Source organism: Talpa europaea (assembly GCF_964194135.1).
Source record: "Talpa europaea genome assembly, chromosome: 3".
Lineage (NCBI taxonomy): Eukaryota > Metazoa > Chordata > Mammalia > Eulipotyphla > Talpidae > Talpa > Talpa europaea.
In genome coordinates this window covers 49,786,027-49,798,524 of record NC_140069.1, presented here as the reverse complement: position 1 = coordinate 49,798,524, position 12,498 = coordinate 49,786,027, and the positions used below count along the sequence as shown (strand labels likewise).

General features: G+C 38.9%; 1 protein-coding gene across 1 annotated transcript in view; it reads left to right on the top strand.

The window, feature by feature from the left end:
• SULF1 (sulfatase 1) overlaps positions 1-12,498 on the top strand; it is a gene marked incomplete at both ends in the record, with an annotated part of 72,775 nt that overhangs the window by 36,243 nt on the left and 24,034 nt on the right. The window contains 3 exons of the mRNA XM_084229850.1: positions 1,297-1,425; positions 1,695-1,751; positions 2,795-2,924. Of these exons, the coding sequence (XP_084085976.1) occupies positions 1,297-1,425; positions 1,695-1,751; positions 2,795-2,924 (316 nt within the window). The remainder of the gene's footprint in view (positions 1-1,296; positions 1,426-1,694; positions 1,752-2,794; positions 2,925-12,498) is intronic.

Below are 12,498 nucleotides of genomic sequence, written 5' to 3'. Positions count from 1 at the left end.
TAATTCAATTACCAATCTCAGTGTCTGGTTTCCTTTCTTCCAAAACAAAAAAGGGTGTCTGTAGGGTGGTCATTTAGAAGATGAAAACCCACCCAACCCCCATCTCCTGCCCACCACATGTTAAATTAACCAAAGTGTACTATTTAAAGAGAAGGAAAAATAATGCTATCAGTGACTCATTCTCCCAAATTGGCCAGGACCCATGGCACATGGTCTCTGTGTCATATTCACTCACAGAATGTGACTTCAGGTGAGTTATCCCCACCTTTTGTGAATCAGAGATACAGTCTTTTAAAAAAACAACAAATGCCATGCTCAAAGTTGTATTTTTTTTTTATTTTTGCTAAAGAATTTTTAGAGAAAATTAAATTTAAAAATGCATGATTTTCTGTTAAAAGAAAAGAGGTCTGAGGGCCCAGAGTTTTGTTTCACTAGGCAAGTCACTGTATCCTTTTGTGTCTCAGCCTTCTCATCATAAAATGGGTTTCATATGCCCTGCCAGTCACAACAGAATGATTTCATAAAATGAAATCACATTCATGAAACACTTGCAGGAAGAATGTAAAGAATGAGTGCAAGTAGAATTCAAAAACTAAAGGACCCTTAAAGAGCATCTAGCCTAGACCCCTGATTTAACACTAAAAAAACTAGGCTGACAGAGTCAGAGCCTCTCGGGATCCCCGATCGTGGCAGTGGCCACATCAGCCTCGAACCCAGGTAGTCTGACCTTTATCCATGTGCCTCACCTGCTGCTGCTTCCACTGAACTAAGGGTCGAGGGGGTTTCTTTGAAAAATGTTATTATGTCTCTTCAGATCCTTGGAAACAGATCATTCAAACACTTCAGAATAAAAGTGTCATATCTCAAGTTGAATTTATGTTTGAAAGACTAGGTAGCATAGATTGGATTCAACTCTAAAAACCTCATGCCCATTTTTAGAAGATTGATTTTCAAACTTCAGTTCACCAGAAGAGTTATGGAATATCAGGTTTTAGAAAAATGTCTACATTCTATACAACCCATTCATCAGGTTATGAATTATCTGAAAGTACAGCCAGCACTGAAGGACGTAGGCCCCTCTCCAGCCTGACCCCTGTGAGCATCAGTAGTCCAGCTCTGTGCCATCGCTGCTGACATTCAGCCATCCTGACCTGAGGCCGCTACCCATCCCTAGGAGACCAGAGGAGATGAGAGGGGGAGAAGCTTGAGTCGATGAGCCATGGTGTGGAGAAAGCAGCCCTAGGCCTCACTTTCCTTGGTACTGGTTCTGGGGCCTAACTGTCCATCCCGTTGCAGAGTCCCACAGATTGTTCTCAACATTGACCTGGCTCCTACCATCCTGGATATCGCTGGGCTCGACACGCCTCCTGACGTGGACGGCAAGTCTGTCCTCAAACTTCTGGACCTGGAAAAGCCAGGTAACAGGTGTGTCCATTTTCTTTCCGTCGGCCAGCCGCAAGCACACTGGTGCCCAGAGCCAACCAGCAGCTGAAAGAAACGGAGGCAAAATTTGCTTTGCCCATGAGGAACACATTGAGCTGAAAATTTCTCAGCTGTTTGTGAGCAGCATATTGATGGAAATGCAGTCATGGTCTGCGGGAAGGGAGAGGTGTTTCTTTAAATAAACTGTTAGCAGAAATCCATTTGGAAAAACATCCAGATGCCAACAGTAAATATTATTATTTTGATTTCAGGTTTCGAACAAACAAGAAGGCCAAAATTTGGCGTGATACATTCCTCGTGGAAAGAGGGTAATTATTGGTTCCTGGGGTGCTTCTGGGAATCAGTCCTAGTGGGCAGCTCTCCCTGCGGGGTGTTTTCTCCCCACATATTTTTTTCTGGCTTACTAAGCATGTAGATTTCATAAACCTAGTCACAAGATTGAATGGTTTGCTACTCATTCTCTGCTGACCAGCAGAGTAATGGTTGTTGCATCAGAACTGTAAAGGACAAATTTACTAGACCAATGCCCTTATGTGGTATGGATTTTCTATTGCATGTTTCAGTCTTGGTTCCAATTAATTGACTTTCTCAACTATACTTCCCAAATCCTCCTGGCACCCTCCTTTCTACTCCTTTTGTGTCTTTCCTAGTTTAATATATACAAGTTTGTGAGATTGTAATTGCTCCCATGATTCTGGCCTTCCCCTTTTGATTTATAATGCTCGTTGTCTTGTTATTCTCTGTACAGATGTTCAGTGAAAAAATGTGTAATTTTTTTTTTTAAGAAACAGAACTTTGAGTCTGTAAAACTAAACACTTTTGCCCAAAGTTTTGAAGTCCATAGTTTTGGGGGAAAATGAATCTTCCTGTTCTGCCTTCTCATTTTCAGAGTGCCTAATATTCCCAGGGGGCTCACAAATGTTTATCTGTGGACAGAGCCTTATCATCTATTCTTGCTGTTGTGAGAATGTGAAGTTTTTTTTTAAAGATTTATTTATTGACTGACTCAAGAATTGGGGTACAGGCCAGATGCACGGGAGGGTGAGAGGATTCACCAGAGACAGAGCGGGGAACAGAACAGGCAGACAGACAGAAACACACTGCTGAGGGGAGCAGCGGGCGAGACAGGAGAGGTCTGCTGCACCATGTGGGACCCTCGCCAACTGGCTGGGATCGAACCGGTGCTGCAGAGGCTGCGGACAGCTTCACAGCATGGCTTTCTACTGCCTGCACCACATGGGGAGGCCCGAGAATGTGAAGTTTTATGACAGGGACAAGAAAAGGAACAGGCAAGACTTGGAGAAGGTGATTCAGATCACTTCTGACCAAAGAAACTTTTTCCCTTTCTAAGAAAATTTCTACGAAAGAAGGAAGAGTCCAACAAGAATATCCAACAGTCAAATCACTTACCCAAATATGAAAGGGTCAAAGAACTGTGCCAGCAGGCCAGGTACCAGACGGCCTGTGAGCAACCCGGGCAGGTAAGTGACATCACTTTTCTTCACCACTTCTCACATGCTTCCCAAATTCTAATTTAAAAGATTTCAGCATATAAGATAATGTTCACTTGTGTATAAATAAGCTTCTCATAGTGGTCATGGAATGCTCAAATTGACCTCTCCCCTTACTGAGAATTGTCTACCTGATCCACACTGGGCCTCCTATTTACTGCTTGGTCTTCCTCCAGTTCAAAAAGGTGGTGCTCTCAGAGAGAGTTCTAAATATCAACCCAATTAGCCAATACTAGTTCAGGACAAAAGATATGGGAAATGGATAGCTGACTTAGAAACATGAGAGACTGGTGCCGTCTGAGGAAAAGTCGCCATCCACAGGGCTTCTGTTAACTGATAATCAAGAAGGGCCAAGCGTCAAGAGGCTACTTAATCAATCTCATGGGTAGATGCTGGGCCTCTAGGCTGTAAGCCACCCAGGAGACATGATAGGATCTTCCCACCCTGGACTAAGTCAAATGTCATCTAACCCAGAGAAGAGGATGGAATCCATAACCAAGATTGGAATAAAAGAGGAAACCATATTCTTGTTTATTTATTGTTTCTACTCCTCACGGAATTTCTGATGTTAAATATTTCATTAGAGTGAATCCTCTTCATTAATCCTCTTACATTACTGTAACATTCAGGACAATAATGTATCGTTGACTATCACTTAGAACTAAAGAAATGGTTTAGGCCGGCTTTTAAAAGAGTGGGAACAGATAACCACAAACTAGCTAATATTTTTTTGATTGAAATCTATATTAGAAGAAATGCTGTGTCATGATGAGAGGCAAAAACTATTGAACATGTGTCGTATGAAAGGCTCTGAACATGTAGTTTTGTATATATTAGCTCAATTAAATCCTCACATCAAGTGAAGTAGTCATTACCATCCCCTTTTACAACTCTGCAGCTGGTGGGTGACCAAGCTGGGATCCAAATGAGTTGTAGTTTAAAAACTCAGGTCACTTGCTGCATTTCAAGATAAGTTGCATTAACTAGGTGAAGAGATGTTCAAATCTTTTCTGGTTCTTCTTATTTTTTAATCTTAGGTGAACTCTCAAAATCCACATAGTCAGCCAGCACTGTGTCGAGATATCAGACACAAAAAGTGGATAGTTTGGCTATTATGAAAATGGCTTTATTCATTATACTCTTATTATATGGTAACTAGCTTATTGAAGAGACTTTCATAATAAACAACTTGATCCTCACACTCTCTGTTTCCTTTTTGTACACAGGGATTCCTTTGAAATAGAAAAGGGTGGGGAGTGAGAGTTGTTGAAGGAAGGGATAAAGCCAGGCCTACATGGCATTCTAGTAAGTCTTAATTTTCAAGTGTTTAGTGAAGAAGTTTAGACCTATTCATTATATTTTAATTTGAAGTCTTCAAATCCTTCTTATGGAAGCTGTAAGTATTATTATGACTAAAACCGCCGAATTGTTTTGTAGCTCCAAAATGATTTTTATGAGCCAGCCTCAATAGGCTAATTTACTTTTATTCAGGAGTTGGAAATGTTAAATGTTAAATATATCTCATGCAAATTGGTGATTTTGTTGCTATTTTAGCTCTCTAAGTGGTGAGCATTATAGCTATTTGGGAATAAGGTACACATCCTACCTTTCAGTGTACAATTTTACAAGCCTCTTCATATGGCTTGCACTAGAATTCTAATATATGTTCTAAAGGGCAAATATAATGAACTAGATTATGATGCTTTTGGAACCAGCTTTTCATTCATGTTCTGAATGTTAACTATGTGAAAAACTTCATTTTGCTTTTTTATATTTTTCTAATCTCATTTGTCCCCATAAAATGCTTTGATATTGAGCTTTCTGAAATTTTCTTGTCCTGCTTTATTTCTGTGTGAATCAGTCTGTTTAGATTCTATCACAAAGATACATGATAACATTAGCAACAATCTCTTTTAGAAGTACCTGAATTAGTAGAACAAGCAATGAGACTATATCCCTTATGAGGATCACTTTCTACTGGGTGCTCAAATGATAGCTTAAGAATCAGAACTTGAGGAAAATTTTGAGCCTCTTAAGGCTGTTACCAAATGTGTAGGTCAAACCTGATAGGCTTAGTTATATGCTATAGAAGTTTAGCCTTTCGCTTTCTGACTACTTTGGAGATTATCTTTTTAGTTACAGTATCATTGACTTTTAAAAAAAGGGGAAAAAAAGTCCAGAATAATGAGATTGTATCACTCAGGATCAAGGTGACAACTAAGGCTAGAACTAACTTGCTTGGAATCTCTGCCTTGACATTGATTTCACACCTGACCAATACCCTGCTACTCCTCCTTTCACTCAGGTAACTACCCTCATTCAAAGACAACACAATCATCTCTTTGGTTTGACCCTCCATGGAATGTAGAGGAAAAAGCAGAACTATTAGTCTCATTCTCTTCACTCTTAATCCCCAAAAGGAAAGTGTACCCTTTTCCACCCACAGCTGGTCACCTAAGGAATGTTTTGTAGGGTCAATGGGGATGCATGAAGTAGAATAAATAAAGGAAAGAAGAGTTTGAAATCAAAAGGTTTGGATTAAAATATTGGCATCTGCCACTTTATAGTTGTATTTTATGGGGCAAGACAGTTAAATTCCCCAGGTTATCAAGATTTCCGCCTCTAAAATGGAGGAAATTGATTTCAATCTTTTGAGGATAAAATGATATCACACACGTAAAGTGCTAGATGAACTATAAAGCAATGTGCAAGTGTTGGGGGTTTTTATTGTTCAAGCCATTTTACCTGTTGCTTTCATTCTTTGGAAACCAACAGGGAATTAAAATGGGCTAGAATCCCAGACATTTGGCTTCCCTTCTCCACTATGAACACAACTAGCAGGGACTAATTAAGACAACATGGACATATGTGCTTGCATTACGTCCATGTTCCTGAATGAATATGAGGCTGGGTAAATTCCTACCACTCTATCAGTTGGCATTACACCCGAAGCACATTTGTGTACAGACACACTACACACACTCACACACACACACACACACACACACACACACACACACGTGCAAATCTCTAATTCTACCTGAAAAGACTTTGGTTCAACAGAGATCACAGATCAGTGATGCTTAATCTTGTGAACATTTGAATCACCTGGGGATCTTTGAAAATGTTGATATACTGCCTCACTGTAGATCAATCAAATTAAAATATCTGGAGGTGAGGCCAAGACATCTTTATTTTTTTTTTAAAGATTTTTTTTTCAGTTATATATGGGTATAAGAACTAGAGGGTAGGCCAGAGGTGCAAGGCGTTTGGGGGGTGAGAGGATTCACCAGAGACAGAGTGGGGAGCAGAACAGGTAGATCTACTGAAATACACTGTTGAAGGGAGCAGCAGACAAGACAGGAAAGGTCTTCTCTGCCTTGTGGGTTGCCTCCCTGGATGGGGATTGAACTCATGCTGCAGTGGCTGGTGCTGAGTTGATAGTATTGAGTCTTTAACCCCTGTGCCACCAAGGAGGCCCAACATCTTTATTTTCTACCTGGATAAGAACCACAGAATATTAGAGTTGGAAGGAGTCTCCTAAATCTACTCATTGAATGATATCATTTTCCTAAGAAGGAAATTTAGTTCCAGAAATCTTAAACTACAACCCCCAAATGAGAAAGTGTAGCTACTCTTCACTTCATGCTTAGCCTTTATTTCCCAGAACTCACTGCCTTTGAAAAAAGTGTACTATACTAGATTTCCCTTTTGAAATTATACATGCATTTGCCTGGCTGAAAACCATGGGTTTGGAACCCACTCACAGCCCCTAGGGCAGTAGCTGTACTGACTGCACACTAGTATCACATAGGTTACAAGTGCTCTGCTCAAATTAAATCAGAATCTCTGGGGATGGGACCCAGGCATCCCTGGTTATCTTTGCCGGCTCATAGGTGATTCCTGTGAGCCGCCAAGACTGGGAACTATTCACATTGGGTGAGCACTATAGGTTTTCTACCCCTGCTTCTATATATAGCATTAATTGCTTAAATGGTTACATTAAATACAAATTTCCTAGGCTTTCAATTTTGAAGTCATTTTATACACTCACTGTCATTTTAGAGCAAAGAGCAGTTCTTTTGTTTTTATAGAGTAAATGTCATATCCTTTTGTTGAGTGGTTGAATTCCAGCATCTTTGCAATTTAGTTTACCTTTCTATTATAGCAATGTAAAATAAAAAAGCTTTGTTTAAAATTCTAAAAGGACCCTAGTGTCAAGCAAAGGAAATCCGAATGTCATTTGCTGAGCATAAACTGGTTTAGCTCCAAGATCTGTATTCTCATCCAAAGATTATCGCTCTGATCATGGTTCCCTCCAACCTTTTGTGACCAGCTGCAGAACAGGAATAAAAAGACATTTATCCATAAGACCTGGCCAGAATTCTTAGATTGCCAGAAACTGATGGCCTGTTTCTATAAACTCACCAAGCCCCAGTTATAATCACAACATATTTATTGACGTTTTCCCCAGCTCTCCTGTTCCAGAGGATATGGCCCAAAGGTCTGAGTGCCCCATGCCCTTCTCTGCCTGAGGCCTCTTCTGCACAGGGGTCCGATATGGACGGCTCAACCTCTAACCCTTGCCTCCCCCACTTCCAGCCTGTCCCAAAAGAAGGAAATATCTAAATAATTGTGCATCTGTGCATTCTGCAAAATACAAACTGTATTTAATGTTTAATACAACATTAAACCATATTTAGTGATATTTGAAATAAGTCAGAAATCGACAAACATTAGGGCATTGTACTCATAAACTATGTAATGTGGCACCACCCTTTTAAATGTATGTTATTTCCCAGTACTCCCTTTCAGCCCACCTGGACAGATTGCCCTACCACCACCCTCTGTCTCTTAAAAGTAACATTCTCATCTGCATGTGTGTTGTTGCCTCCACCTTCTCAAATGGTACCCTCAACTGAGGGTCAGCTGAAGCCTCACACTGTACCTCAAGCCATTCTTTTTTTATTGGTGTCCTGGTCAGGGTGCCTTGGGATTGCATCCTGGGTCCACAGCTTTGATGGTAGGTGATCATGGCAAGTTACTTAATCCAACTCTGATTCAGTTTCTTCACCTATAAAATTCACAGAATAATAGTACCTGCCTCAGAGGGTTGTCATAAAGATCATAAGAGTTGAATATATTAAGTGTTTGGAACAGTGCTTGGCCCATAGCAGCTCTCAACAAGTGCTGGCTATCAATTATGGGCCAAGGTCAATTTGCCAATTTTATTTTCCCTGAACCATACTTATCCTACCAATCCAGCTCTGACTTTTACAAATGATTGTCCAGAATAGAAGAAAGCATTTTTTTCTTTCTTCTACTTTTACTTCCTTTCTCTTTTCCTTCTCCCATCTCATCTCAACCCATTTCTAAGAAAATAGATAACAAAGTCCCTTGGTAACCTTATTTCACACCTGCAAGACACTCTGACAATGGCCTGAGCTAAGTAACAATTTGAACAGGGGTGTTTATATTGTCCTTTTATATTCCCCATCAGTGAAATGAAAATTCTAAATATATGTTGTTATGTAGGTGATGGTTTTTATGATGTTGGTCCTTGCACAAAGGAAAATAGGGTTATCAGAAAATTACTGTACGCTGTTTTTTTCAGGGAACATAATTTGACCTGTACTGCGGCCGGATCCACTTGAGACATATGGTGGAGAACTAATCTGTGTGTATATAAAATTGAACTTTCATTGCAGTGTAACTTTGAAAGACTTGTAATCAAATTTATATTATAAAAATGGAAATAATAGTTGTAAATAAGAATATAGAATATCCTTAACAAATCTGTGAAAAATATGTAGTGAAAATGCAGAAACTATGTTGATTAGCTAGTAGTTACATCAGGAAAGGAAGTAACCAGATTTCTATTAATATTGTCTAAGCATTTCACATGGAATATTTTATAGCTGAAAACTATTTTATAAAATAACTATTATGCCCATTTTCAGTATGAATTAACTGAAGGTTAAAGGGGAAAGTAACTTGACCACAAAGTCACACAGCTTAGAAGGATGACAAGTTTGAGTTTAAAATGAGATTTGTGTGATTGAAAGTCATGCTTTCCTCACTAAACGATGATGCTACATTATGTATGATTTACAGCAGAAAACACTACTTTCCCAAGGGCTGGGGGACCATTTGAAAGGCCAACTTTAGTAGTACTGCTCTACCTTCCTATAGTGCATCTTTTCCTCAGAACTTCCAAACACTCCACAGTTTATTCCCATGATAGTACCTTGAGGCCAAGAGAAGCAAGTATTATTTGACCAGATATAGAATCTGGGAGAACAAAGAGATTCTGCAGTTTGCTCAAAAACATAACAGCAAAAGAAAATTAAAATTAAGGTCTTCATATCCCTAACCCAATAATAATCTCCATTAAAAATGGCCTCCTCAGATTAAGCTTAACATTAGATGCAATCCTTTTTTTTAATTTATTTTATATATTTTTAGATCATTTTTGCACAATGTATGCATTTTCATCTTGGTTATAGTCCCCATACAATTCCCACACCCCCTTGTTTTGATCCTACTCCCTTCTCCCCCCACCCACCTAGTAGTATGTCTTTAGATGCAACTCTTTAAATAATAAGTATGTATGTGTGTGTGTGATAAGAGTATTAGTCATAGTAGAAGCAGTAGCACTAGTCGTGGTGGTAATAGAAACTTCTTTGTTGAAGTGTCTATGTGCTAAGTTCTTCTGCATGTTATCTTAGATGCTTGTGAGCCTGCAAACACTTAAATTTTGCAGCTCCCTTTCTTATGAGCACAAAGCAATGAGCTGATATTCAAATACAGGCTTTTCTAATTTGAAAAACTAGTCTCTTTCCACCAAGCCACATCAATATGGGTATAACATGTCATTCCCAAATCACAGGTGATATTAACTACTACAAAATCCTACTCCAATAAGTGTATTATGGTAGCACTTTAGGATGTTGTGAAGATTAGATGGATAAATTTACATAATCCTGCCATATAACCCTAGAACCTGGCATCAAGTAAAAGTTCAATGGATGATGACAATAGCAGTAAAGGTGGCAGTAAATGGAATTGTTTGAAGAACATTCAACATACTTTTTCATTAGATTTGATTCCACCAAATTAGCTGTGCACATAAATCCTAGTACCAAAATAACCAACTTCTCTTCTTTATCAAGTGTTATTGACAACAGGTATATATAATCAACCAAAGACACTAAGACAGAATAGCCAACAGGGTAGTTAGATTCTGAGCTAACTTCAGGGAACAACTCAGTGTATGACATTGCCCCTGATTCCAAATTTTGGTGTAGAGGAAATGAAATAAGAAATTATCTGAATAGATTAATAACTTAACAATTACTTAAATAATTTATCTACCACTTCACCTACTTTTTGTAGGTGTACAGAAATATTTGTGGAATAAATGTGTGCTAAATTATGAGTGCAGACTAATATGGCAGAGAGGCAGCAGAAGAATTGAAGTGATATTTTTCCAGAAAGCAGGAAGGGAATTTGAAGGAATAGTGAGTCCTCGCAGAAAATGTAGACAGATTTGGCAATTCACTGATTTGTTGATGGATTTGAAGAGTGTAAATAAAAGGAGACTGTGTGACATTCACATTTTGTCAAGGGTACTTGCTTAACAAAACTTCCTTCTGAGACGGATTCCAGGCTCCACTAGCAGGTGCCTCACCCCCAAGCCCACACTTTCCTCTGATGACTGAAAGTGTTCAACAATGAAAAATCATCTCATTATTTCCACCATTTAAGTGCAGCATGAGTTTCAGAGAAATTCTTTCAAAAATTATCTTTCTTCACATCTTCTTCGATGACCATTTTAGCTGTAGCCATTTTAAGGTTTTATTGATCAGCCATAAAAAATGTCATGATATTCATGACACTGAACATTAAAATGACTCTGGCAAATGTGTGGTAATTATGTTTCATTAAAATTCCTAGTGTGCTGGCCACTAAGAAGATTTCACAACCGCTGCCTAATTACTCTCTCTGATAGGGTTTATGACTTGTTCAAAGGGCTCACGGTATAGAAAATAATTGGTATTTGTGTCAGTGGCTCTTATTTTACACAAGAATGTGTGAAGGTACACACACACATATGCATATAGTGTATGTAGGTGTGTGTGTGCACATATGTACATATACATGCATATGTATATTTGATTTTGTGTGACACATCCTCCATGCCCAGGATAGTGCCAGACCTCAGGTGTGGTTATGTTTAGTGCTTCAGGAAAGAAGCACCCTTTCCCTTCATCTCTATCCCATAGAAAATCAACAAGAAGTTTGGTTAATGGAGAAAAGCAGGTTGAATTCCAAATAGGCTATGTCACTAAAAATTCTGGCTTCACTTTTGTGTTCTACAGGAATCTACTTGTACCCACAGCTGTCTCAGACAAAAAAAAAAAAAAAAAACCTGCCCCACAGGCAGAATTTTTAATGCATTGTTCTCATAAAACTAAGGAAGCATCCACTGTCAGAGTAAAGGTATTTGCCTTGTCTTTGTGCTAAAGTTGATGTAAATTGGATCCACAAAAAGACAGAAGGCCATTATTTTCAGGAATAAAGTCAGCCTAACTGTTCTGTTTGATAGAAACAATTAGAGCACTTCTTAGTTTCTACTTGACCATCAATTGTGAATCCACTTGTCTCTTCTTTAGCTATAATTGGCATTAAGTCATACTTAGTTTTTGGATGCTTAAGGAAGAGATTACCCAAGTGGATGGATAAGTAAAAACTATTTGGTGTTAATAGGTACAGGTCTAGACAGACATTCAAGCACCACTGATTCCCAACCTTTCAGGCTATGGAAGGTCATCACATATTTAGTGACATTTTCACCAGCAAAAATGTGCTATGGTATATAACTATTTCTTAATATGAAGAACTTTTTTGAGAATTTCATGGCACCCCCTCTAGCTAATTGGACATATCTGACCGTGCCACAAACCCCACCAGCTAAGTGTATGAAAACTCAATTCTGTCACTTGTCAGCTGACTATAGAGAGAGAGTGAAAAGCATTGGCCACTCTTCGGTAGAGCGACATTGTCCTACTGGCAGTACTCATTTGTTCAAATGGAATCATTTTGTGACCTGGTTTCATCAGTACATTTCTGGACACAGTTTCCTTTTCCCACCCACACCCATAAATACATACATTCCCCGCAAGGCTCATCAATCTGATAAATATAACACATAAATATATGTGTTTTCCCTTCTCATGGGAAAGAATATGTGGCAGCTAAAGTGCAAGTCTATGTATCTTGAATTTGGGAATTATAAAGTGGAAGCTCAAACACAGTTCTCATAAATCAACATTTATTGAAGGCATGTGACTGTAAGAAAAGCAAACCTTGGCTCTGCCTCTTGGTCTATTGTGCACCATTTAGTACACAAATGTCACTTTCTGCTGAGACCACTGGTCAAACTTGACCTTGCATTAGGAGAGTCTGAAATCACAGTGTCACCCAAAGTATGGTACATGAACAATGTTAGGTTGTGTAAAATCATTTTACATGATGTATGAAA